Here is a 25292-nt window from a genome sequence, read left to right on the forward strand (position 1 = left end):
TGTTCCAGCTCGTCTTCAGAGGAGAAAAAGTGGGCTTAATTCTAGGTGTGACACGTTTCCACTGGCCCTGGAGTCCGCGACTCTGTGTGTGCTCTTAGAAACCTGTCTACGAGATCTCTAATAAACTACGGATAAGTGAAGTCTGTGCCGACTCTGATTATTATCAACCAACTGACCGGGAACGCGAACCAGACAAGATAATACATGGCTACAATCAGGTCGGAGTATTGGGAGAAATCCACTTCTTGGGCTGCCAGACAAAGCTACATATAATGTGTACCAGATCATGAGGGGCATGAATGAAGTGAACGCTCACAGTCTTTTCCCCAGGCTAGTGAATTCTAAAACTAGAGAGCGCAGCCTTAAGGTAAGAGGGGAGAGATTTAAGAGGGACCTCAGGGGCAAGGTTTTCAATCAGAGGGTAATCTGTATCTGGAATTAGCTGCCAGAGGAAGCTATAGAAGCAGATACAATTACGACTTTTAGAAGACATTTGGACAGCTTTATGGATAGGTCCATCGGGGGGGAGGGGGGGGGCAGCGGTAGAGTTGCTGCCTCACAGCGCCAGAGACCCAGGTTCGACCCTGACTATGGGTGCTGAATGTATGGAGTTTGTACGTTCTCCCTGTGACACCGTGGGGTTTTTCCGGGTGCTCCGGTTTCCTTTCACACTCCAAAGACTTGCAGGTTTGTAGGTTAGTTGACCTTGGTAAGTTGTAAAATTATCCCTAGTGTGAGTAGGTTGGTGTATGGGGTGATCACTGGTAGGTGTGTACTTAGTGGGACAAAGAGCCTGTTTCCATGTTGTATCTCTAGAGTCTAAAGTGTTTGGAGGAATATGTGCCAAATGCAGGTGATTGGAACTAGTGCAGTAAGCCAACTTGGTTGGCCTGGACCAGGCGAGCCCAAGGCCCAGTTTCTATCCTATGCAGCTCTCTAACCCCATGATTGGGTGGAGGGGTAGGTATTGGAAGAAATCCCCAGCCAGGCTGACTAGGAAAGCAGTGAACACAGGCAAAAGGGACCAGCTTAGATACTGGTGAGGTGCAGGAGTGATATACAAGTCTGCAAACCCAAGCAAGAATGAGCAGCAGGATCAGATGCATTGTGACTTTGCATTGCTTGTTCCAAGATCTGATGCACAGTGCTTGAGGAGATCCGTCACTCAGCACGGAGTAATTAGAACGCTGTTGCTTCAGTTCGACGGGCGAGACTGTAAAATGATATATTTAGGAGCAGCTGATGCCATGTCAGCTCACAGCTGGGTACACACAGAGGGTTAGATTTTGAAAAAGCAGTTGCCGCTTGTTCACATCAGAGTCAAACTCTGCCCTTTCTCAGCAAGGGAGTGATATTTTGCACAAGTCATGTTCTTGTCCTCCGAATACAATCTGATACTGAGGGCACACCTGTCTACAGCAGCACACACTCATATCCCACTCCAGGGTCCTTAGAGAAACTGGGACCCCCCGCGGTGCAGTGGCCAACGTTCCCCACAACCAGCACAATCTGAACGAGTCTGATGAAGTATCCCGACCTGAAACATCGTCTGTCCATTCTCTCCACAGATGCTGCCTGACCCACCGAGTTTCTCAGGACTTGTAGGAAAAAGCAAGCGCGGATGCTGGTTAAAATGCAAAAGGACACAAAGTGCTGGAGTAACTCAGCACGTCAGACAGCATCTCTGGAGAACATGGATAGGTGACGTTTTGGGTCGGGACCCTTCTTCAGTTTGATTTATTTAGTTTAGTTTAGAAATACAATGTCCACACTGACCAGCGATCACCCACACACTCGTTCTATCCAACACACTCGAGACAATTTACAGAAGACAATTAACCTACAAACCTGCACGTCTCTGGTATATGGGAGGAAACCGGAACACCCGAAGAAAACCCACACGGTCACAGGGAGAACGTACAAACTCCATCGAGACCCAAAACATCACCTATCCATGTTCTCCAGTGATGCTGCCAGACCTGCTGAGTTACTCCAGCACTTTGTGTTTAACTCCCCACTGCCATAAAACAGCCTGATGGGCCACCCTTCCTGTGGCTTTGCACACAAGTGCATCGTCAATGTGCTTGCTAGATCCCTGTATCTGAGACAGAGATTATTTCCATTGGTGGAGAGATCGCTATCCAAAGTCCACAAATGTAAAGGAAATAATACTATGTAGGAAGGAATTGCAGATGCTAGTTTGCACTGAAGATAAGCACAAAACTGAAGTAACTCAATGGGCTCCAGCTTTTTGTGTCTATTTTCAAGGAAATAAGTCTGCCACCTGCTGCTGCTAACTGGATTGCCATCCAGCATGCAGTCAAGGGCACAAATGGTTGCTTTCTGAAATCCTGCTGTTGCTGGAAATCTGAAACAAAAACAAAATGGTGGAACCAGTGAGCAGGTGGTGCAGCATCTGTTGAGAGAGAGAAATGTTTCAAGTTGAGGACCTGTGGTCAGAAAACAGGTGAACATCAAGTAGCAGGGAGTATGGATTACTCTGTTATGTGAGACTGGGGATGCCCTGGAGATGTGCTAAACATTAAAGAAATCCCAAATAATAATTGGGACATTGAAATCCCCAGTATAATTATCATCCTTTCATTATCATCCTGCCGACGTATCTGTTTGTTTGTTATTTCTGCGGCCTCATTTCAGGAGCCGTATAGAATATATTTCCTCAGTACCTAAGCAGAGCGACCTTTGACTAACAGTTCCAAACTCTCCCCTTTTACACCCCCCTCTGTCTAGCCTGACAAGTCTATACGCTGGCATATTGAGTAGCCGATCCTGCCCACCCGTCAACCATTTCTCATCAGAAAAACAATTGTATTAATGAGTTTCAGATTTGCAATAAGTTATTTTCTATGCAGGATGTTAAAAATTCGAGGTCTTTTTAATAGCTTTAAGTTTATTTTCATAATGCAAGCTAGAAACACTAAAGGTTATATGTTCCGTTTGATCTTCTTTTTGCGTTTGAGGCAGCAGAAGGTATGAAGCTGCTTCTGCTGTCTGTTTGTTGTGGTTCGCCTGACTGAGTGAGGTCAGTTGACAGGGCTCACCACGAGAGGGTCGACAACATGAGCTCCTTCCATTTGATAGAGTATCGTTGCACAAGTATCGAGAAGCGATTGCTTGTTGGTTTCAGTGGCCACTGGCGATGAAACTAACTGACTGTGTTCTTAATGGACAATGAGGTCTGATTGCTGTATGGAGGCTACATAGAAACTCTCGAATTTTGTTTTTGCAAGACAGCTTTTTTTCTCTGCTTGTCAATTTTCAAAGTAACTTTTAAATTTGTTCTATAGTTCCTGATTACAATTGCATTATAACCAAACTGTTAGACAGGTACATGGATAGGACAGGTTTGGAGGGATATGGACCAAGCGCAGGCAGGTGGGACTAGTGTAGCTGGGACATGTTGGCCGGTGCGATTCAAATAGTGTTCCCTCTATTAAGTACAGAAGTTGGGAGGTTAAGTTGCAGTTGTATAAGACGTTGGTGAGACCGCATTTAGAATACTGTGTTCAGTTCTGGGCACCATGTTATAGGAAAGATATTGTCAAGCTTGAAAGGCTTCAAAAATTTACGAGGATGTTACCAGGACTGGAGGGGGTGAGCTGTAGGGAGAGGTTGAGTAGGCTGGGACTCTATTCCTTGGAGCGCAGGAGGATCAGGGGTGATCTTATAGAGGTGTATAAAATCATGAGAGGAATAGATCGGGTCTCTTGCCCAGAGTAGGGGAACCGAGGACAGAGGACATAGGTTCAAGGGGAAAAGATTTAATAGGAATCTGAGGGGTAACATTTTCACACAAAGGGTGGTGGGTGTATGGAACAAGCAGCCAGATGAGGTAGTTGAGGCTAGGACTATCCCAACGTTTAAGAAACTGTTAGACAGGTACATGGATAGGACAGGTTTGGAGGGATATGGACCAAGCGCAGGCAGGTGGGACTAGTGTAGCTGGGACATGTTGGCCGGTGTGGGCAAGTTGGGCCAAACGCCTGTTTCCACACTGTATCATTCAATGACTCTATGACTCTTCATCAGTTGTGTAATACCCAATTTGTGCTATGGAAACACACATTAGAGCAGAATACCTATATATCAATCTGAAGAAGAGTCCCGACCCAAGACGTCGCCTGATAATTCCCTCCTTCGATGCTGCCTGACCCAGTTACTCCAGCACTTTGCATTTTGCTCCAGATTCCAGCATCTGCGGTTCCTTGTGTCTCTGTACATCATTTATCTTCCCCAAATGCAGGTGGCACAGTTACACAGCTGGTAGAGCCGCTTCCTCACAGTGAGGGAAAAGGGTTTAATCCCGACCACTGCTGCTGTTAGTGTGGAGTTTGCACGTTCTCCCTGTGAACTTGTGGGTTTCCTCCGGGTGCTCCGGTTTCCTCCCACATCTCAAAGACGTGCAGGTTTGTAGGTTAACTGGCCTCTGTGAATTGCCCCAAGTGTGGAGGGGGTGGACGAGAAAGTGGGGTAACTTTGAACGAGTGTGAATGGGTGATCGACGGTCAGCGTGGACTCCATTTCCGTGCTGTATCGCTCAACTGAACTAACTTGACCGATCACACATCCCTGGCCGTGTGTGTGAGAGAGCACCACCGGCAGGAGGCTGCAGATATTGCAACAGGAGAGAATCACAAGACACAGCCTGCTATTGAAACTATCTCTGAACAATGGCATGAGGTTGCACCCTCCAGCCTATCCCTCCCTCCAGCTTTACATTCCACTCCTCCTCCTCTTCTCTCCTTATCTCACACTCTTTTGTCTCTTATTCACCTCCAGCTTTTGTCATGTACTCCACCCTTCTGCCTATCACCCCTCACCTGCATCCACCCATCACTTGCCAGGCTTTGTTCTGCCCCCGCCATTCTTCTCCATCGTCCTCCCCCCACTCTATCAGCTTGAAGAAGGGTCTGGACCCGAAACGTCGACTGTCCATTCCCTCCACAGATGCTGCCTGACCCGCTGAGCTCCCCAGCAATGTGTGTTTTGCTCACGATTCCAGCATCTGCAGTTCATTGTGTCAGCAGTTTTGAGAATGGTTTGCATAACTTAAATGCCCTCTGTACTCTGTGTCAGCACTCGATGCCCTGGTCTGGTGTCAGTGTACAGGGATACAGTGTTTGCCAGTTTATTCCAAACATTGGCAGCATGTGGCAGGGGCTGACTCAAGCAGCAGTGGCTGCAGTAGCCAAGTGAAAAACTGTTTATTGATGCTGGGTTAAAAACACAAATCAGGCTCAGTGGCCGGACAGTCCATGATCACGTGGTTTGTTCACACTGCCTTCAACCTCACATTCACCTAGAGTCAAAGAGCGATTCAGCACCGAAACAGGCCCTTCGGCCCACCTCATCCATGCCGACCAAGTTGACATTCTGGCTATTCCTACTTGCCTGCATTTGGACCATATCCCTCTAAACCCTTCCAATCCAAATGCCCTTCATATCTGTCCAAATGCCTTTCATAGATGGGCGGCACACTGACACAGCAGGCAGAGCTGCTGCCTTACAGCACCAGAAAGACCCGCATTCAATCTTGACCTCGGGTGCTGTCTGTGTAACGTTTGCACGTTCTCCCTGTGACCGTATGGGTTTCCTCTGGGTGCTTTGGTTTCCTCCCACATCTCCAAGACGAGTAGCTTTGAAGGTTAATTGGCCTCTGTAAATTGTCCCTCGTGTAGAAGGAAGGGATGAGGAAGTGGGATAACATAGAACTAGTGTGAAAGGGTGATCGATGGTTAGCATGGTCTTGGTGGGCCATAGGACCTGTTTCCAGGCTGTATCTCTAAACGATAACTATATGGAATCTCGGCTAGAGAGTACCTCCCATGTTCTTCATTGGAGACCTTTGAACTATCTTTAATTGGACTTTATCAACCTTTATCCTGCACTAAATGTTGTACCCTTTATCTAGTATCTGTGCACTGTCGATGACTAATTGTAATCATGTATAGTCTTTTCTTTGACTAGTAGTCACATAAAGCTTTTCACTCTGCCTCGATACACATGGCAATCATAAACTAAACTGAATTAAACTTTATCCATTCATGTAGCTTCCTCTGGCAGCTCGTTCTGGATGCGGACAGGGGTTCAAATATTACAACAGAGAGCACACTCCATCCAAATTGTCCAGTTTGCAATGACTTCCCTCCTGCACAGGGCTCCTCACCCATCCTCCCTCTGCACACATTGGCCATTGAGCTGAGTGAGCTGAGAGTGGCCTCGCCCCGTGGCACAGGGAGTGATGGGGAGGGGGTGGACGTAACAGGGCATTCCTGTTGACACTCGTCGCTGGAGTTTGCGTCGTGACGACTGGGTGAGGTGTCCCCTGGCCGGCGGGTGATGTTTTTCTGTGAATTGTTTCCAGGGGTTTGAGCCCAGAGGAACGGCAATTGGCCAGAGGTTGATCACCTGGAATAACATGGTGAAAAACACAGGATATCAAGCAACGCTGGCAAACTATCCCTTCAAATATGCAGAGGAGCAAGCCAAGAGGTGAGTCCATTACAGTGGGGTTTGGATCGGAGCTGTCTGGGGCCACTGTAATGGTTCAGAACAATGGAGCCGTCTCATCCAGAAAGATGCATTTGCACCTAGACTGGGAATATGTTCTCCGTTTAAAGGAGATGTGTGGGCCAACCATTTTACGCAGAGGGTGATAGTGACATTTCAGCAGCTTTTAATAGACAAATGGGTATGCCGGGAATTAAAGAATATGGGTCACGTGCAGGCAGATATGTGATGGCCTTGATATCATGTTCGGCACTGACATTGTGGTTCTTGCGCTGTGCCGTTCTACCTTATCTGAGCCTCATAATTTTTATATTCCTCTATTAGGTCACCCTGTTTAGCCTCCTTCACTCCAGGGAATACAAACCTAGTCTATCCAATCTCTCCTCGTAACCAAAGTTCTCTAATAATTTTAAAAACCTGGTGAATCTCCTCTGCACTCTCTCCATTGCAAGCACATCCTTCCCACAGTGTGGCGACCAGAACTGCACACACAATAAGTGTGGTAGCATAGTGTTTTATAAAGTTGCAACGTAATGTCCCAATTATATTGTATGCCCCGACCTATGAAGACTACCAGGCAGTATGTTTTCTTCATCACCTTGTCTATGTGCGTTGCCACTTCAGGGAACTGTGGACTTGAACCACTATACCTCGATCCATCAACATGCCTCAGCACTCTGTCACTTACTACATGCATCCACCACATTTACTTCCCAGTATACATGACCTGGCACTCCCGGGATTAAATTCCATCTGCGAGCACAACAAGTATCGGGACTGCTTATAACGGAGAGGATTGTGGTCAAGCATCTATGGAAAGGGGGAAGCCAGCAAACCCAAAGCTCGGAGGAAGAACATGAATTGTGTGGTCCTCAATCTGTTCCATGCTTTAAATAAGAACCCTTGTACAAGACATTTAATATTCTGCTCAAATTTAATGCCAAATTACTAATCAATATTGGAGATATTAGTAAACTTCCCTTCAAAGACATTGTTACTTTGAGTCATAAAGCTGTACAGCACAGAAGTGTACCTTGTGCATGCCAACTAACTTGGCATCCTGGGCTAGTCCCATTTGCCTGCGTTTGGTCCAAAGCCCTCTAAACCTTTTGTATCCACATATCTGTCCAAACGTCTTTCAAACATTGCAATTCTATAGCTTCCTCTGGCAGCTCGTTCCAGATATAGACTACCCTGTGAGTGAAAAGGTTGCTATGAGGTCCTCTTAAATCTCTTCCCTCTCACATTAAGCCTATGCTCTTCTAGCTTTAAAATCCTCTACTGAGTTCTCATTTTATTTATCCATGCCTGCCTGTGCACCTGTCCCTACATGGGGTGTACCAGGGGGACACATCTGTGTATTCTCTTGCAGTTTGCAGAACACAATGGTGAGAGCCACATCAGCCTCTGGCTCCCCTCTAACACTGCTGCTTATTTTCTCTGCTTCCACGCAAAGCCACCGAGAGGACAGATGGTCCGACGACCCATACGAGAGGGACAAGCGACAGGCAGAGTGGAATTTCCACAAGGACAGTTTCTTCTGCGACGTTCCAAGTAAGTGTCAGTGGGCACACACAACACAGAGGGCTGGGTGAACTCAGCGGGCCAGACAGCATAGGTGGAGAACATGGATAGGTGACGTTTCGCATCAGGACCTTTCCCAGCCCCAACCTTTGCCTATCCATGTTCTCCACTGTGAAGGAGTAAATGGCAATCGTAAAAAAAAAGTGAGAGGTCAGAAGGGTAACAGAACTTTGTTTAGTTTCTATGGGGGTTGGCTTGAACTGTGCCTGTCAGAGGTACATGATTTTAGACCATTCTGAAGAAAGAAAAAATAGTTTAGTACCTGTGTGAAATCTGTCTAGGTAAACAAGACATCAATAGACAATAGGTGCAGGAGGAGGCCATTCGGCCCTTCGAGCCAGCACCGCCATTCAATGTGATCATGGCTGATCATTCTCAATCAGTACCCCGTTCCTGCCTTTTCCCCATACCCCCTGACTCCGCTATCCTTAAGAGCTCTATCCAGCTCTCTCTTGAATGCATTCAGAGAATTGGCCTCCACTGCCTTCTGAGGCAGAGAATTCCACAGATTCACAACTCTCTGACTGCATACATCAAAGGGAAAAACTGTGTACCGATCGCATGAATCTTTGTTCAGGGAACAGTCGAGTCTAACCTGTGTTTAAAGCTCATAAATAAAGTATACCCTTGATTGCCTTGCCCGATCTTTGTGGTATGTTTTAAAGTTTTCTTCAACCCCACAGATGCTGCCTGACCCTCTGAGTTACCCCAGCACTGTGTTTTATGCTCAAGTTCCATCATCTGCAGTTTCCCCCTTTGCTGACTCTCAGTCTCTGCTGACCTCTGACTCTCAGTCTGATGGTCTCGACCCAAAATGTCACCTATTCCTTTTCTCCAGAGATGCTGCCTTGACCCGCTGAGTTGCTCCAACATCTTGTGTCTATCTTCGGTGTAAACCAGCATCTGCAGTTCCTTGGCCTTTGTCCAAGCACCTCGTTGGCCACAGCTGGCTTTGGTCCAGAGTGTCATTACCTGTATCAGTGCCCACTGAAGTTGGTAGCTGTGTCTAACATGACCAGTTCCCTTTCTTCTCCGGCTCCCTGTGACAGATATCCTCTGTCCCAAACTCGGAAGGAGGCCAAATATAACAGAGATTTCCGTGTGCCTGGTGTCGGAACGTTGTCGGGTCATGTCCTGTCAGGTCAGCCCATCATCGCCAGAAACCACTCTGGTGGAGGGAGGAGGGCAGGCGTGAGCGGCAGAGACGAAAGCATACACTCAGTGGGAGGTTTGCGGTGAATCTATGTGTACAGAGGGACATCCACTGAACATCCACCATCACCCTCTGCTTCCTTCCATGAAACCAATTCTCTAGCCAGCTGGCTAGCTCTCCCTGGATCCCATGCCATCTATCTCCCAGAGCAGCCTACCATGCAGAAACCTATCAAATGCCTTGCTGAACTCCATATACACATCAACGGTCTTGCCCTCATCAACCTTTTTCGTCACCACTTCACAAAAGCTCAATCATATTTGTAAGTGGCACAATCACACCTCGCACTTATCTCCATTTAACTCCATTAACCATTCCTCAAGCCACTTGCCTTGTTGAGAGAATTCCTTTCCTAAAGCATTGTAGTTACACTGGAACAACTCCCTGGTCACTTTGAAGGAACGGTGAAGATTACTTTAGTTCACATTATGGTTTGGAGCTAAGTATTAGAACTTAAGGATAGCGGAGTCAGGGGGTATGGGGAGAAGGCAGGAACGGGGTACTGATTGAGAATGATCAGCCATGATCACATTGAATGGCGGTGCTGGCTCGAAGGGCCGAATGGCCTTCTCCTGCACCTATTTTCTATTGTCTATTGTCTATTAAACATCCACAGTGTTATCTGGTTTAGTGAGGAGCTCTGGATCCTGACTCCCCTCCGACCCAGTGCTGTCGGCAGCCGGTGACTAACCGTTCTCCTCTCGCTCTCTTCTCCTCAAGGTGACCGGTATTCTCGGGTGGTGTTTGCCTCAGCCGACGGGGAGAACATGTGGCGAATCCAGTCGATTAAATCTATGTGCAATATCGACAACACCAGGGTAAGGACAGGCTAACTCCCTTACCATAAGCACTGACGTCACGATGGTGCAGTGGGGTTGAGAGCATTAACACCCCATGTGGGGCAGGAGGGTACGTTCCTGTAGTTAGCTTGATTGAAGTCTCTGGTGTTGGGGATCAGGCCGGCGAGAGAATGACCGACTGAGTACAATTTGTCCAGAGCCACCTTGGGGTTTAGTTTCTTACTGTTACGTGTACCGCGATATAGTGTAAAGCTTTGTTCTGTATGCTCTCCAATCAGATCAGATATTACACATAAATACAATCAAGTCAAACTGAAGTATAACAGGTAGAGCAAAGGGGAAGATACAGGATGCAGAATATAGTTCTCCGCATTGTAGCACATCAGTTCCAGAGACAGAGTCGGATGCCCACAATGAGGTGGAGGTGAATCGGACAGTACCCTAGCTCATGGAAGGACTGTTCAGTACTCCCGTGACAGAGGGGAAGAAGCAGTTCCTGAGTATGGTGGTGCATGTTTTCAAGCTACTGTACCTTCTGCCGGACGGGAGCATGGAGGAGGAGGAATGACCAGGATAGGACAAGACTTTAATCAATAATGGTGGGGCGTCTAGTCTGTGCGATGGACTGGGCTACATCTACAACTCTGCCATTTCTTGCCGTCTTGGGCAGAGCTGTTCCCAAACCAAGCTGTTATGCAACACGTGATGCAGTTTGTAATGAGATTTTAAGATCACCATCAAGATGGCAGAGGGAAATTCCCTGGGCAGATAAGGGGCAGTATTTTTCCAGGTCAGGGAGCAGGAGTGAGCTAAAACTCCCACATCAGTGCATCCCGAAACATGAATCACAAACCAGGTGCGGCTGCCTTTCCCCTTGCCGGGGGATTCTGTATGTTTCATGTGATAAACAGGGAAACCCTCAGCTTGTGAGCAGGGTCAGGTAAGTCAGGGGTGATCTGTGCTTGGGAGAAACACAGAACACAGCAGTCCCTGATCTCCCTCTGAAACATCAGAGGGACTGTCATATGTTGAAAGACTGGAGCGACTAGGTTTGTATACACTGGAATTTAGAAGGATGAGAGGGGACCTTATCGAAACGTATAAGATTATTAAGGGGTTGGACACGTTAGAGGCAGGAAACATGTTCCCAATGTTGGGGGAGTCCAGAACAAGGGGCCACCGTTTAAGAATAAGGGGTAGGCCATTTAGAACTGAGATGAGGAAAAACTTTTTCAGTCAGAGTTGTGAATCTGTGGAATTCTCTGCCTCAGAAGGCAGTGGAGGCCAATTGTCTGAATGCATTCATGAGAGAGCTAGATAGAGCTCTTAAAGATAGCGGAGTCAGGGGGTATGGGGAGAAGGCAGGAACGGGGTACTGATTGAGAATGATCAGCCATGATCACATTGAATGGCGGTGCTGGCTCGAAGGGCCGAATGGCCTCCTCCTGCACCTATTGTCTATTGTCTATCAGCCTTCCACTCAGCTCCTTGAGCTTGTTCTCCAAGGACTGAACTTCAGCTGGGGAGGAAGGGGGGTGGTGGGGTCTCTGTCATTTCAGCCGCACCTTGAGCCTCCACCTCCCGCGTGGTCTTGGTGAGGTTTCGTCCCAAAACATCGACCATTCCTTCCCACCGCCGATTCTGCACAACCTTCAGGAGATTGTTGCTCCAGACTCTCAGTAAAGACCTCTGGCTGTAGGAAGAGCGGGGGCTTTGTGCTCAGGTAATGAAGTGAAGGGCAGCTTGCACAAAAGCAAGCCACCCTGCCCATCGTGCCTGTGCTGGGGCCCTGTGCCACCATGACATTCACTTGGGCTGGTGTGTAGACCACTGGCAAGTCAGTTTGATATTGTAACAATATCCCATTCACCATAAACCCCTTGCTCCTTCACTGCTGTCCTGCAGACTTTCAACATTTATGGATCCACTTTGGAGGGATCGCACTGAATTCGCTCCACCTTTTCCTAGGGGGTGTATTTAAGATTATACCAAACCCCCATTCAAAAACAAACGCTAGTCCATCGTTAGAGAAAGGCTGCAACGATGGAATTAGTTTTACTTTAGTTATACAGCACGAAAACAAGCCCTTAGGCCCACCGAGTCCATGCCGACCATCAATTACCCGTCCACACTAGTTCTGTGTTATTCCACATTCACTTTGCTCCAGAGTCATGATCAGCCATGTTCACATTGAATGGCGGTGCTGGCTCAAAGGGCCGAATGGCCTACTCCTGCACCTATTGTCTATTGAGTCCATCACCTGCAATTCCTTGTGTCTCTTGTGAACGGTATTTAGGGCATCACAGTGGTGCAGCAGTAAAACTGCTGCCTCACAGACGCTGGTTTGATCCTGACCGTGGGTAGTGTCTGTGCGGAGTTTGTACGTTCTCCCTGTGATCGGGTGCTTTGGTTTCCTCCCACATTCCAGACATGCAAGTTTGTAAATTAATTGGTGTCTGTAAAATGCTCCTAGTGTGCAGGGAGTGATGAGAAAGTGGGATTACAGGTGATCGATGGTTGGCGTGGACTTGATGGGCCGAAGGGCCTGTTTCCATGCTGTATCTCTAAACTAAAATTCAATGCTTCCCTGCAGCCTTTTTCTTATGAGGAACTAGTGTTTGTTCTTGAATTCTTCGATTCTGGTTTGTCGGTTCATTGGCTTGTGTTAATTACCTCTACTGTGTGTGTTGTGAAACTGGGACTAGTGTACAGGGTGATTGCTGGTCGGTGTGGGTCGAAGGGCCTGTTTCCACGCTGTATCCCTGACCGTGTCTTGTGCCGTTGCAGATCCGCTCACACTTCCAGTTTGGAGACCTCTGCCAGAGGACAACAGCCGCCTCCTGCTGCCCCAGCTGGACACTGGGTAACTACATCGCCATCCTCAACAACCGCTCGTCCTGCCAGAAGATCACGGAGCGGGACGTGGCGCACACGCTGAAGCTCCTGCGCTCCTGCGTCAAGTACTACCACAACGGGACGCTGGGCCCCGACTGCTGGGACGTGGCCACCCGCCGCAAGGACCAGCTCAAGTGCACCTCCGTGCCCCGCAAGTGCACCAAGTTCAACGCCGTCTACCAGATCCTCCACTACCTGGTGGACAAGGACTTCCTCAGCCCCCAGACCCTGGACTACGTCATCCCTGCATTAAAGTACAGCATGCTGTTCATCCCCACAGAGAGGGGCAAGAGCATGATGGACATCTACCTGGACAACTTTGAGAAATGGAACTGCTCGGATGGTGTGACCACCATTGCGGGCATTGAGTTTGGCATCAAGCACAACTTGTTCCAGGACTACCTGCTGATGGACACCTCGTATCCGGCCATTGCCATTGCCATCGTGCTCCTGATCATGTGCATCTACACCAGGTCCATGTTCATCACCCTGATGACCATGTTCGCCATCATCAGCTCCCTCATCATCTCCTACTTCCTCTACCGCATCGTCTTTGGCTTCAAGTTCTTCCCCTTCATGAACCTCACTGCCCTCATCATCCTGGTGGGGATCGGGGCAGACGATGCCTTCGTGCTCTGTGACGTGTGGAACCACACCAAGTTGGACAAGCCGACGGCCGAGTTGGTGGAGACTATGGGCATCACCCTCAACCACGCTGCCCTCTCCATGTTCGTCACCAGCTTCACCACGGCCGCCGCCTTCTACGCCAACTACGTCAGCAACATCACGGCCATCCGCTGCTTCGGGGTGTACGCGGGCACTGCCATCCTGGTCAACTATGTATTGATGGTGACGTGGCTGCCGGCGGTGGTGGTGCTGCACGAACGTTACCTGCTGCACCTGTTCCGGTGCAGGGAGGGCTCGGGGCCAGGCCACCGGGCCTACGGGCAGAGCTGGGTGATGTGGCTGGCCGGCAGACTGCAGCAACTGCTGACGGCTGCCTCCGACGCCTCCCGCATCTTCTTCGAGAAGGTGCTGCCCTGCATCGTCATTAAGTTCCGCTACATCTGGCTGTGCTGGTTCCTGGCCCTGACATTGGGCGGTGCCTACATCGTGTGCGTCGACCCCAAGATGAAGCTGCCCTCCCTGGAGCTGGCCGAGTTCCAGGTCTTCCGCTCCTCCCACCCCTTTGAGCGCTATGACGCAGAGTTCCGCCGGCTCTTCATCTTCGAGCGGGTGCACCACGGCGAGGAGCTGCACATGCCCATCACCCTGGTGTGGGGGGTGGAGCCCCTGGACGCGGGCGACCCCCTGGACCCCCACAACAAGGGCCCGCTGCAGCTGGACCCCTCCTTCGACGTGGCCAGCCCCTCCTCCCAGCTCTGGCTCCTGCGCTTCTGCCAGCGCCTCCGCAACCAGACCTTCTACTGGCAGACGGAGGAGCAGGACTTCACCAGCTGCTTCGTGGAGACCTTCCGCCAGTGGATGGAGAACCAGGACTGTGAGGAGCCCGGCTCCTACCCCTGCTGCAGCCAGTCCCCCTTCCCCTACCGCCAGGAGGTCTTTGAGCTGTGCATCAAGCGGGCCATCATGGAGCTGGAGCGCAGCACGGGCTACCACCTCGACAGCAAGACGCCCGGCCCCCGTTTCGATGCCAACGACACCATCCGTGCCATGGTGCTGGAGTTCCAGAGCACCTACCTCTTCACGCTGGCCTACGAGAAGATGAGCTGCTTCTACCGGGAGGTGGACGCCTGGGTGATGCGGGAGCTGGAGGGGGCGCCGGTCGGCCTGCGCGGGGGCTGGTTCGTCAGCGGCCTGGAGTTCTTCGACCTGCAGGACAGCCTGTCGGGGGGCACGCTGGTGGCCATGGGGCTCTCGGTGGCCGTGGCCTTTGCCGTCATGCTGCTCACCACCCGCAACCTGGTGATCAGCCTGTATGCTATCGCTTCCATCGCCGGCACCATCTTCGTCACCGTGGGCTCGCTGGTGCTGCTGGGCTGGGAGCTCAACGTACTGGAGTCCGTCACCATCTCGGTGGCGGTGGGCCTGGCCGTTGACTTTGCCGTGCACTACGGCGTGGCGTACCGGCTGGCGCCGGAGCCCGACCGTGAAGCCAGGGTGGTCTTCTCCCTCAGCCGCATGGGCTCGGCCATTGCTATGGCGGCCCTGACCAGCTTTGTGGCGGGTGCCATGATGATGCCCTCCACAGTGCTGGCCTACACCCAGCTGGGCACCTTCATGATGCTCATCATGTGCATCAGCTGGGGCTTCGCCACCTTCTTCTTCCAGTGCCTGTGCCGCTGCCTGGGTCCGCAGGGCACCTGTGGACAGCTGCCGCTGCCCTGCCCAGCTCCCGCCCGCGGGCACGGTGCCCGCTGGGAGGCCAAGCCCGCGCCGGGCGGCGGAGGGGCCCGGGCGGAGCGTTACGAGCTGGAGCCCCTGGCCGTGGGCAAGGGGAGACGGGCGCTAGGTGCAGGGGAGGAGACGGGCACTGCCACTGACAGCCGGCTCTACAACGGCACCCGCGCGCCAGCCTACCAGCCAGCGGCACCGGCAGGGACAGACCCGGGCCCCTGCCCTCTGCCCGAGAGTGTCACCGTACGAGTTCATGCCAACCCGCACTGAGCGCCCGCCTGCATCCATGCCCAACACCAAAAACTCCTTTCCTAGCACCCCGACACATTGCCCGGTGCCTCCAACACCTCGCCCAATGCCCTGTCCCTCTGCCCGAGAGCATCACCATACCGGTTCACGCCAATCCCTACTGTGGGCCTGGCTGCATCATGCCCAGCACCCAAACACCTCACCCACATTCACGCCTGGCACTCCATGAGCTCCTGACCCGGCCCCTCCCACCGCCATGCACCAGCACCCAGCCGGCTCCGGGGGCACAGGGAGACAGTGCCTGGGACTCTCCACACGTCCTCCTTCCCCCCTCAGCTGGAGCCTACATATCTCCCCCCTCTCCAGGACCATCCATACCTCCGCCATCCTGCCCTCCCCCTCTCCCTGCTATGTCCCCTATCCCCGAGGTTGAGCCAAGTTCATTGTCTTCTGCACGAGTATGTTGAGGTGCAGGTACATTGAAAGCCTTGCTTGCTGCAGCACCACAGCCACTCTTCAAGGTACCTTTACCTCACCATATTTGTAGACACAAGAAACTGCAGATGCAGAGATCTTGAGCAAAACACAAATTGCTGGAGAAACTCAGCAGGTCAGGCAGCATCTGTGGAGGGAATGGACAGACGACGTTCTTCAGACTGAAGAAGGGTCCCAACCTGAAACACCCAAGTCTGCCCATTCGCTCCACAGATGCTGCCTGACCCGATGGGTTCCTCCAGCACTTTGTGTTTTGTTCAAGATCTCTGCATCTGCAGTTCCTCCAGCACTTTGTACTTTGCCCATCGTATTTGTACACGTGACCTGACATTGAGAAGTGGGGACGTCACCTCGCTCTGTCTCTCCTCTCCGACCCCCATCTCCTGTGAATCAGCCGAGAGTGGGGACACTCCATGGTAACTGCTCTGTGTCGGCCCTGTCCAACTGGACAATTACTTATCAATACTCAGTCCAGTTGATCGATGTGACCAGTGGATCATTACCCAACTCCCCAGTCTTTGATCATGGCACCAATCTCTCCAACCCCAACCATAAGATGGTGAATCAAGTACACCAAACGTCAGCGTATCGTCCATAGACCCGACTCTCTCCTCCTCCTCGCCTACCCCTTGAACTGTGACCACGCCAGGTTTTTACACGCGGGGTTTTTGTATACAAACTGGGATCAACTACTGATGATCAAATCTCTGAATCAGCGCCCGTCTCCTTCCCCTTTTCATTTTGTTCTTTATGACCCAAGTTGAATATTGGGAGAATAATTTAATACTTGCATTCTTAATGTATGCTTTATGCTATTTAAAAAAAAATTATGACAGCTATTAAACAAAATATTCCTATTTGACAAGTATGAGTGTCGTGGAGAGCAGTGAATTTATCCAAATATATTCCACCAGGACGCCCACACGGTGTTTGCTCCATGAAGGTGTTTAGCCATTTGCTAAGGTGGCCTCTTAAATGTTGCGATCGTACCTGCCTCAACAACTTTCTCCGGCAGCTCGTTCCTTACACCTACCACCCATAGTGAAGGACATTTGGACAGGTGCATGGGTCGGAAATGTTTAGTGGGATAAGGGCCAAACGTGGGCACATGGGATTAGCATACATGGGGCATCTGGGATGAGTTGGGCCGAAGAGCTAGTTTCCATTCTGTGTGACTCCATATTCACTCTGAGGCAAAGTCTTTGCCCATTAGCACTGCGTACTTTGTTCCAGCTGAAATAAATAACTTTATATTTTCCGCAACTTTTCCCCATCGTCCACCTTACCTTCTGTCTATTTATTCACAAAATGCTGGAGTAACTCAGCAGGTCAGGCAGCATCTCAGGAGAGAATGAATGGGCGACGTTTCGGGTCGAGACCCATCTTCAGACTGATCTACCTTCTGTCTACATCTCTTTGAAGTCTGGGGTTCTTTACATTCTCCTGTAACTTTACCCAAATGTTCACCCAGAGAGCCAGTAACACCTGCCAGTCAGAGTAGTGCTTCCAATTGCATCAGGCCGACGTTTGTTACCAACATTTATTCAGAAAATGCTGGAGTAACTCAGCAGGTCAGGCAGCATCTCGGGAGAGAAGGAATGGGCAACGTTTCGGGTCGAGACCCTTCTTCCGACTGATGTCGGGGGCGGGACAAAGGAAGGATATAGGTGGAGACAGGAAGATAGAGGGAGAACTGGGAAGGAGGAGGGGAAGAAGGGGACAGAGGAACTATCTAAAGTTGGAGAAGTCGATGTTCATACCACTGGGCTGCAAGCTGCCCAGGCAAAATATGAGGTGCTGTTCCTCCAATTTCCAGTGGGCCTCACTATGGCACTGGAGGAGGCCCATGACAGAAAGGTCAGACTGGGAATGGGAGGGGGAGTTGAAGTGCTCGGCCACCGGGAGATCAGCTTGGTCAATGCGGACCGAGCGCAGGTGTTGAGCGAAGCGATTGCCGAGCCTGCGCTTGGTTTCGCCGATGTAAGTAAGTTGACATCTAGAGCAGCGGATGCAATAGATGAGGTTGGAGGACAATAGACAATAGGTGCAGGAGTAGGCCATTCAGCCCTTCGAGCCAGCACCGCCATTCAATGCGATCATGGCTGATCACTCTCAATCAGTACCCCGTTCCTGCCTTCTCCCCATACCCCCTCACTCCGCTACCCTTAAGAGCTCTATCCAGCTCTCTCTTGAAAGCATCCAACGAACTGGCCTCCACTGCCTTCTGAGGCAAAGAATTCCACACCTTCACCACTCTATGACTGAAAAAGTTCTTCCTCATCTCCGTTCAAAATGGCCTACCCCTTATTGTTAAACTGTGGCCCCTTGTTCTGGACTCCCCCAACATTGGGAACATGTTTCCTGCCTCTAATGTGTCCAATCCCCTAATTATCTTATATGTTTCAATAAGATCCCCCTCATCCTTCTAAATTCCAGTGTATACAAGCCTAATTGCTCCAGCCTTTCAACATACGACAGTCCCGCCATTCCGGGAATTAACCTAGTGAACCTACGCTGCACGCCCTCAATAGCAAGAATATCCTTCCTCAAATTTGGGGACCAAAACTGCACACAGTACTCCAGGTGCGGTCTCACTAGGGACCTGTACAACTGTAGAAGGACCTCTTTGCTCCTATACTCAACTCCTCTTGTTATGAAGGCCAACATTCCATTGGCTTTCTTCACTGCCTGCTGTACCTGCATGCTTCCTTTCAGTGACTGATGCACTAGGACACCCAGATCTCGTTGAACATCCCCTCTTCCTAACTTGACACCATTCAGATAATAATCTGCCTTTCTATTCTTACTTCCAAAGTGAATAACCTCACACTTATCTACATTAAACTGCATCTGCCATGTATCCGCCCACTCACACAACCTGTCCAAGTCACCCTGCAGGCTTATTGCATCTTCCTCACAATTCACACTACCCCCCAGCTTAGTATCATCTGCAAATTTGCTAATGGTACTTTTAATCCTTTCATCTAAGTCATTAATGTATATCGTAAATAGCTGGGGCCCCAGCACCGAACCTTGCGGTACCCCACTGGTCACTGCCTGCCATTCCGAAAGGGACCCAGGAGGTGCAGGTGAACCTTTGCCTCACCTGGAAAGACTGTTTGGGTCCTTGGATGGAGTTGAGGGGGGAGGTAAAGGGGCAGGTGTTGCATCTCCTGCGGTTGCAGGGGAAAGTGCCCGGGGATGGGGTGGTTTGGGTAGGAAGGGACGAGTGGACCAGGGAGTTACGGAGGGAACGGTCTCTGCGGAACGCAGAGAGGGGAGGGGATGGGAAGATATGGCCAGTGGTGGGGTCCCGTTGTAGGTGACGGAAATGTTGGCGGATGATTTGTTGGATCCGCTGGCTGGTGGGGTGGAAGGTGAGAACGAGGGGGATTCTGTCCTTGTTGCGAGTGGGGGGAGGGGGAGCAAGAGCGGAGCTGCGGGATGTAGAAGAGACCCTAGTGAGAGCCTCATCTATAATGGAAGAGGGGAAGCCCCGTTCCCTGAAGAATGAGGACATCTCTGACGCCCTAGTGTGAAACACCTCATCCCGGGCGCAGATGCGACGTAGACAGACGAATTGGGAGTAGGGGATAGACTTTTTGCAGGGGACCGGGTGGGAAGAAGTGTAGTCCAGATAGCTGTGCGAGTCAGTGGGTTTATAGTAAATGTCCGTCACTAGTCTGTCTCCTGTGATGGAGATGGTGAAGTCCAGAAACGGGAGGGAGATGTCGGAGATAGTCCAGGTATATTTAAGGGCAGGATGGAAATTGGAAGTGAAGTGTATGAAGTCAGTGAGTACGCCTGACCTGCTGAGTTACTCCAGCATTTTGTGAATAAATACCTTCGATTTGTACCAGCATCTGCAGTTATTTTCTTATACTATGTTACCAACATCATCAGCTCCTTTTGTAATAACCTCGCCCATGGCACCTTTATCAAATGCAGGTACACTACATGTTGCATTGTTTGTCCACGCACACTAAGCAAGAGGCTTGCAGTTGGTTGTGTCCTCTGTCCTGTTCCTCATGAACCACCAGCCTAGTAATCGAGTCAACCACATATTGGCATCGGTTTACTATTGTCACATGTACCGAGATACAGTGAAAAACTTTCTTTGTGTGCGATCCAGTCAAACCAGACCATAGAAGAGAACAATCAAGCCATACGCAAGACCAAGCTAAGGGGAAAATGCCAGAGTGCAGAATATTGCGTCATGGTTCCAGATAAAAAGTCCAAGGTCCACAATGAGGTGGGTTAGAATGTCAGGACTGCACCCTAACTTATGGAAGGACCATCCAGTAATCTGAGAACAAGGGAAAGAAACGTCTTGAATCTGATGGTATGTGATTTCAAGCTTTTGTATCTTGCGTGGAGCCACAGGAAATAGTTGAGGTGTGAAATAATTAGCCATGGAGAAGGACATGGAAGCAGGCATGTCAACATTACAAAGGTGTTTGGTCCTTGGTCCTGAAACACAGCAGGATGTATAAATCCCCAGTGCCCGACCAGGTGTGTGGGAAGCTACAGTGAAGATTGCTGGGGTCCTGGCAGCAGATACAGGAGACTGAAATCAGGAATGACAACGTATGCTGGAGGAAATAGTGCAGAAGGAGGGAGACAGAAAGCAAGAAACTGGCCAATTTTAGCCAGGCACCTATTGCACAGAAATATTGCTGGCACTTGTTGCTGGAATCCATTAGTAAGGAGATGATGGCTGGACAAATCAAAAACCACGCAGTCTGCAAAGATACAGATCTGTTCAAGAGGTGGATAAAAATCTGCCAGGTGAAGTATAATACTGTAGACACGGTGGTGAAGAAGGCTTTTGGCACTCTTGCCTTTATCAGTCAGTTCAACAAGAACAAGAGTTGGGACATCGCACAGTTGCACAAGATGTTGGTGAGACTGCATTTATGGTTACCCTGCTGTAGGAACCATGTGTTTAAGCTAGTGAGGGCACAGAAAAGATTCACAAGGATGTTGCCAGGAATCGAGTGTTGTAAGGAGAGACTAGATAGGATGAGATTGTTTCTCCTGGAGTGTTGGACGCTGAGGAGCGATCTTATCGAGGTTTATAAAATCTGTGCCCCAATCCTTCTGGAATAACAAAGATATGTGTATACTGTAAGATTATATGACAGGATAAGCAACAGGGTTGTTGTGATGGGCAACTAACTTTAGTTGAGTTTAGTTTATTGTCACATGTACCGAGATACAGTGAAAAACTTTTGTTGCATACCGCCCAGTCAGTGAAAAGACAATTTCATAATCCTAATCATACTTTTATTAGCCAAGTATGTTTTGCAACATACGAGGAATTTCATTTGCCATACAGTCATACAAATAAAAAGCAACAGAACACACAAAATACATTTTGACATGAACATCCACCACAGTGACTCCTCCACATTCCTCACTGTGATGGAAGGTGATAAAAAGTTCAATCTCTTCCCTTCTTTGTCCTCCAACGGTCGGGGGCCTTTAACCTTCCGTTGACGGTACAATCTTAGTCCCGTAGCAGGAGGCAGGCCTTCCTCATCAAGCTTCTGCACCAGGAAGGAACCTCAGCTCCCCCACGCCGGGCGATCTACCCCGGGTTGGGACTAGTCGAACTTTGTGCGGCCTCGGAGTTTCCCGACCTCGGTCTCAACCCGAGGCTGCGAGCTCTTCGATGTTAAAGTCCGCAGGTCGCAGCTGGAGCGTCAATCCCAGGCAAGGAATCGTACGCTCTGATGGTAAGTCCACGCCCTGCGGAGGGACTCAAAGTCAGTCCCGAGACAGGCCTGCAGCTCCATGATGTTAGGCTACAGAGCGACTGGAAATACGATCCGGAAAACAATTGTATTTCCGGCAAGGTAAGAGATTTGAAAAAAAGTTTCCCCTGACCCCCCCCCCCCCCCCCCCATATAAAACAAACCAGAGAACATTAACACATACTTTTAAAACTCACTAAAAATAACAAAAAAAGACGAAAAGGACAGACTGTAGGCGAGGCTCCCCCATCAAAGCACCACCCGGTGGAATACATAATTACAATCAAGCCATTCACAGTACAGATACATGACGAAGGGAATAACATTTAGTGCACGATAAAGTCCAGTAAAGTCCGATTAAAGATAGTCCGAGGGTCTCCAATGAGGTCGATGGTAACTCACGACTGCTCTTTAGTTGGTGATAAAATGGTTTCCCAATATTGACGGACCTGCCGAATGCAAGGGCTTAGACCGACCGAGCAGAATTTGTGAGGTGTATCCAAGAAGGTATCTAGAAACAGTATATAGATAATCCAAGCTGAGAAGGGAACATACTGGACCTGGTGTTGGGAAATGAGCCAGGCCAGGTGACTGGTGTTACAGTGAAAGATCATTTGGGGGTTAGTGATCACAACTGTGCAAGTTTTAAGCTTGTTTTGAATGAGAATAAGCCTGGACCCTGAGGGAAGGTACTGAACTGGGGAGAGGCAGATTGCAACATTATTAGACAGGAGGTCAAGTGAGTAAATTGGGAGCAGCTGTTATTGGGTAAAACCACACCTGACATGGAAGTTGTTTAAGGGCCAGGTGATCAGAGTTCAGAACAAGGAGGCAGGAATAAGGATGGCAAGGTATCTTTGGATGACAAGAAAGGTAAATTTGGTCAAAATGAAAGAGGAAGTGTATGTAAGGTTTAGGAAGGTGAAATAAAACGGGCTCTTTGAGGAATATAAACAAAGGACAAAAGAACACAAGTGGGGAATTAGAAGGGCCTAAAAAGACAATGAAATGTCATTGGCAAATTGGATTAAAAAAATCCCAAGGCTTTTTATATCTGCATTAAAAACAAGTTTAGTTGGAGAAATGACAGATGAAGTTTAATCTAGGCAAGTGTGAGGTGTTGGACTTTGGGAGGTCGAAAGTAAGGGAGTAAATAGCAGGTCCCTAAGTAGTAATGTAGAAACATAGAAAATAGGTGCAGGAGTAGGCCATTCGGCCCTTTGAGCCTGCACCGCCATTCAATATGATCATGGCTGATCATCCAACTCAGTATCCTGTACCTGCCTTCTCTCCATACCCCCTGATCCCTTTAGCCACAAGGGCCACATTTAACTCCATCTTAAATATAGCCAATGAACTGGCCTCAACTACCTTCTGTGGCAGAGAATTCCACAGGTTCACCACTCTATGTGGAAAAAAAACGTTCTCATCTCGGTCCTAAAAGACTTCTCCCTTATCCTTAAACTGTGACCCCTTGTTCTGGTCCCCCAACATCGGGAACAATCTTCCTGTATCTAGCCTGTCCAACCCCTTAAGAATTTTGTATGTTTCTATAAGATCCCCCCTCAATCTTCTAAATTCCAGCGAGTACAAGCCGAGTCTATCCAGTCTTTCTTCATATGAAAATCCTGCCATCCCAGGAATCAATCTGGTGAACTTTCTCTGTACTCCCTCTATGGCAAGAATGTCTTTCCTCAGATTAGGAGACCAAAACTGTACGCAATACTCCAGGTGTGGTCTCACCAATGCCCTGTACAACTGCAGCAGAACCTCCCTGCTCTTATACTCAAATCCCCTCGCTATGAATGCCAACATACCATTCGCTTTCTTCACTGCCTGCTGCACCTGCATGCCTACTTTCAATGACAGGTGTACCACGACACCCAGGTCTCGTTGCATCTCCCCTTTTCCTAATCAGCCACCATTCAGGTAATAGTCTGCTTTCCTGTTCTTGCCACCAAAGTGGATAATCTCACATTTATCCACATTATACTGCATCTGCCATGCAATTGCCCACTCACCTAACCTATCCAAGTCACGTTGCAGCCTCCTAGCATCCTCCTCACAGCTAACACTGCCCCCCAGCTTCGTGTCATCCGCAAACTTGGAGATGTTGCATTCAATTCCCTCGTCCAAATCATTAATATATATTGTACATAGCTGGGGTGCCAGCACTGAGCCTTGCGGTACCCCACTAGTCACTGCCTGCCATTCTGAAAAGGACCCGTTTATTCCTACTCTTTGCTTCCTGTCTGCCAGCCAGTTCTCTATCCACATCAATACTGAACCCACAATACCGTGTGCTTTAAGTTTGCATACTAATCTCTTATGTGGGACCTTGTCGAAAGCCTTCTGGAAGTCCAGATATAACACATCCACTGGTTCTCCCTTATCCACTCTACTAGTTACATCCTCGAAAAATTCTATAAGACTATGTACTTAGGGACGAGATCCAAGTCCATAGCTCTCTGAAATTAGCAATGCAATAGATAGAGTGGTAAAGAAGTTATATGGTGTGTTTGCATTCATAGGTTAGGGCATTGAGTATAAGAGTCAGGAAATCATGTTGCAGCTTTATAGGACCTGCTTAGGCTGCATTTGGAGTATTGTATACAGTTCTGGCTGCCCTATTACAGGAAAGATGTGGAGGCTTTGGAAAGGGTGCAGAAGAGATTTTCCAGATTGCTTCCTAGATTAGAAGGTATTGGCCACAGGCAGAGTTTCTGTGGAATGTCAGAAATGAGGTAGATAATAACTCAGAAATGAGGAAGATGACCTGATTGAAGTATATAAAATTTATGAGAGGCTTAGATGGGATAGACAGAACCTTTTTCTCAGGGTAAAAAATGTCAAAGGCTAAAGGATATATTTTAAGATAAGAAATAAAGTTTAAAGGAGATGTGTAGGGCATTTTTTTGTTTACGCACTGGGTGGTGGGTGCCTGGAACATGCTGCCAGGGATGGTGGTGGAGGCAGATAGAATAGTAGCATTTCAGAGGCTTTTACATAGGCACATGGATATGCAGGGAATGGAGGGATCTGGATCATGTGCAGGCAGAGATTAGTGTAACTTGGCATTATGTTTGGCACAGACATTGTGGGCCAAAGGGACTGTTCCTTTGACATTTCCCCTTTCCTATGAGGTTGGTCATAGCCATCAGTGGTTTCTCTGTGCATTGCCCATGTTTATCTGCCAGCCTCCTTTTATATAAAATTATTGACCCAAAGCCCCTCATCTTTGCCCCACCTTATTGATAATCCTTTGTGCTTCCCAGCGTTGTTAACCTTGTGTCGGAAAGAACTGCAGATGCTGGTTTAAATCAAAGGGAGACACAAAATGCTGGTATAACTCAGTGGGACAGGCAGCATCTCTGGAGAGAAGGAATGGGTGTTGTTTCAGGTCGAGACCAT

At 49.2% G+C, this 25292-nt stretch overlaps 1 protein-coding gene across 6 annotated transcripts in view; it reads left to right on the forward strand.

The window, feature by feature from the left end:
• The window catches only part of disp1 (dispatched homolog 1 (Drosophila)), a 217613-nt gene extending 200628 nt beyond the window's left edge, over positions 1–16985 (forward strand). For all 6 annotated transcript variants that reach the window (XM_078398887.1, XM_078398886.1, XM_078398888.1 and 3 more), the window contains 4 exons: positions 6386–6513; positions 7988–8085; positions 10049–10146; positions 12916–16985. In XM_078398887.1, coding sequence (XP_078255013.1) covers positions 6386–6513; positions 7988–8085; positions 10049–10146; positions 12916–15651 — 3060 coding nt within the window. In that variant the 3' untranslated portion in view covers positions 15652–16985. The remainder of the gene's footprint in view (positions 1–6385; positions 6514–7987; positions 8086–10048; positions 10147–12915) is intronic.
• Positions 16986–25292: the final 8307 nt, after the last annotated feature.

Source organism: Rhinoraja longicauda, chromosome 5 (assembly GCF_053455715.1).
Source record: "Rhinoraja longicauda isolate Sanriku21f chromosome 5, sRhiLon1.1, whole genome shotgun sequence".
NCBI lineage: Eukaryota > Metazoa > Chordata > Chondrichthyes > Rajiformes > Arhynchobatidae > Rhinoraja > Rhinoraja longicauda.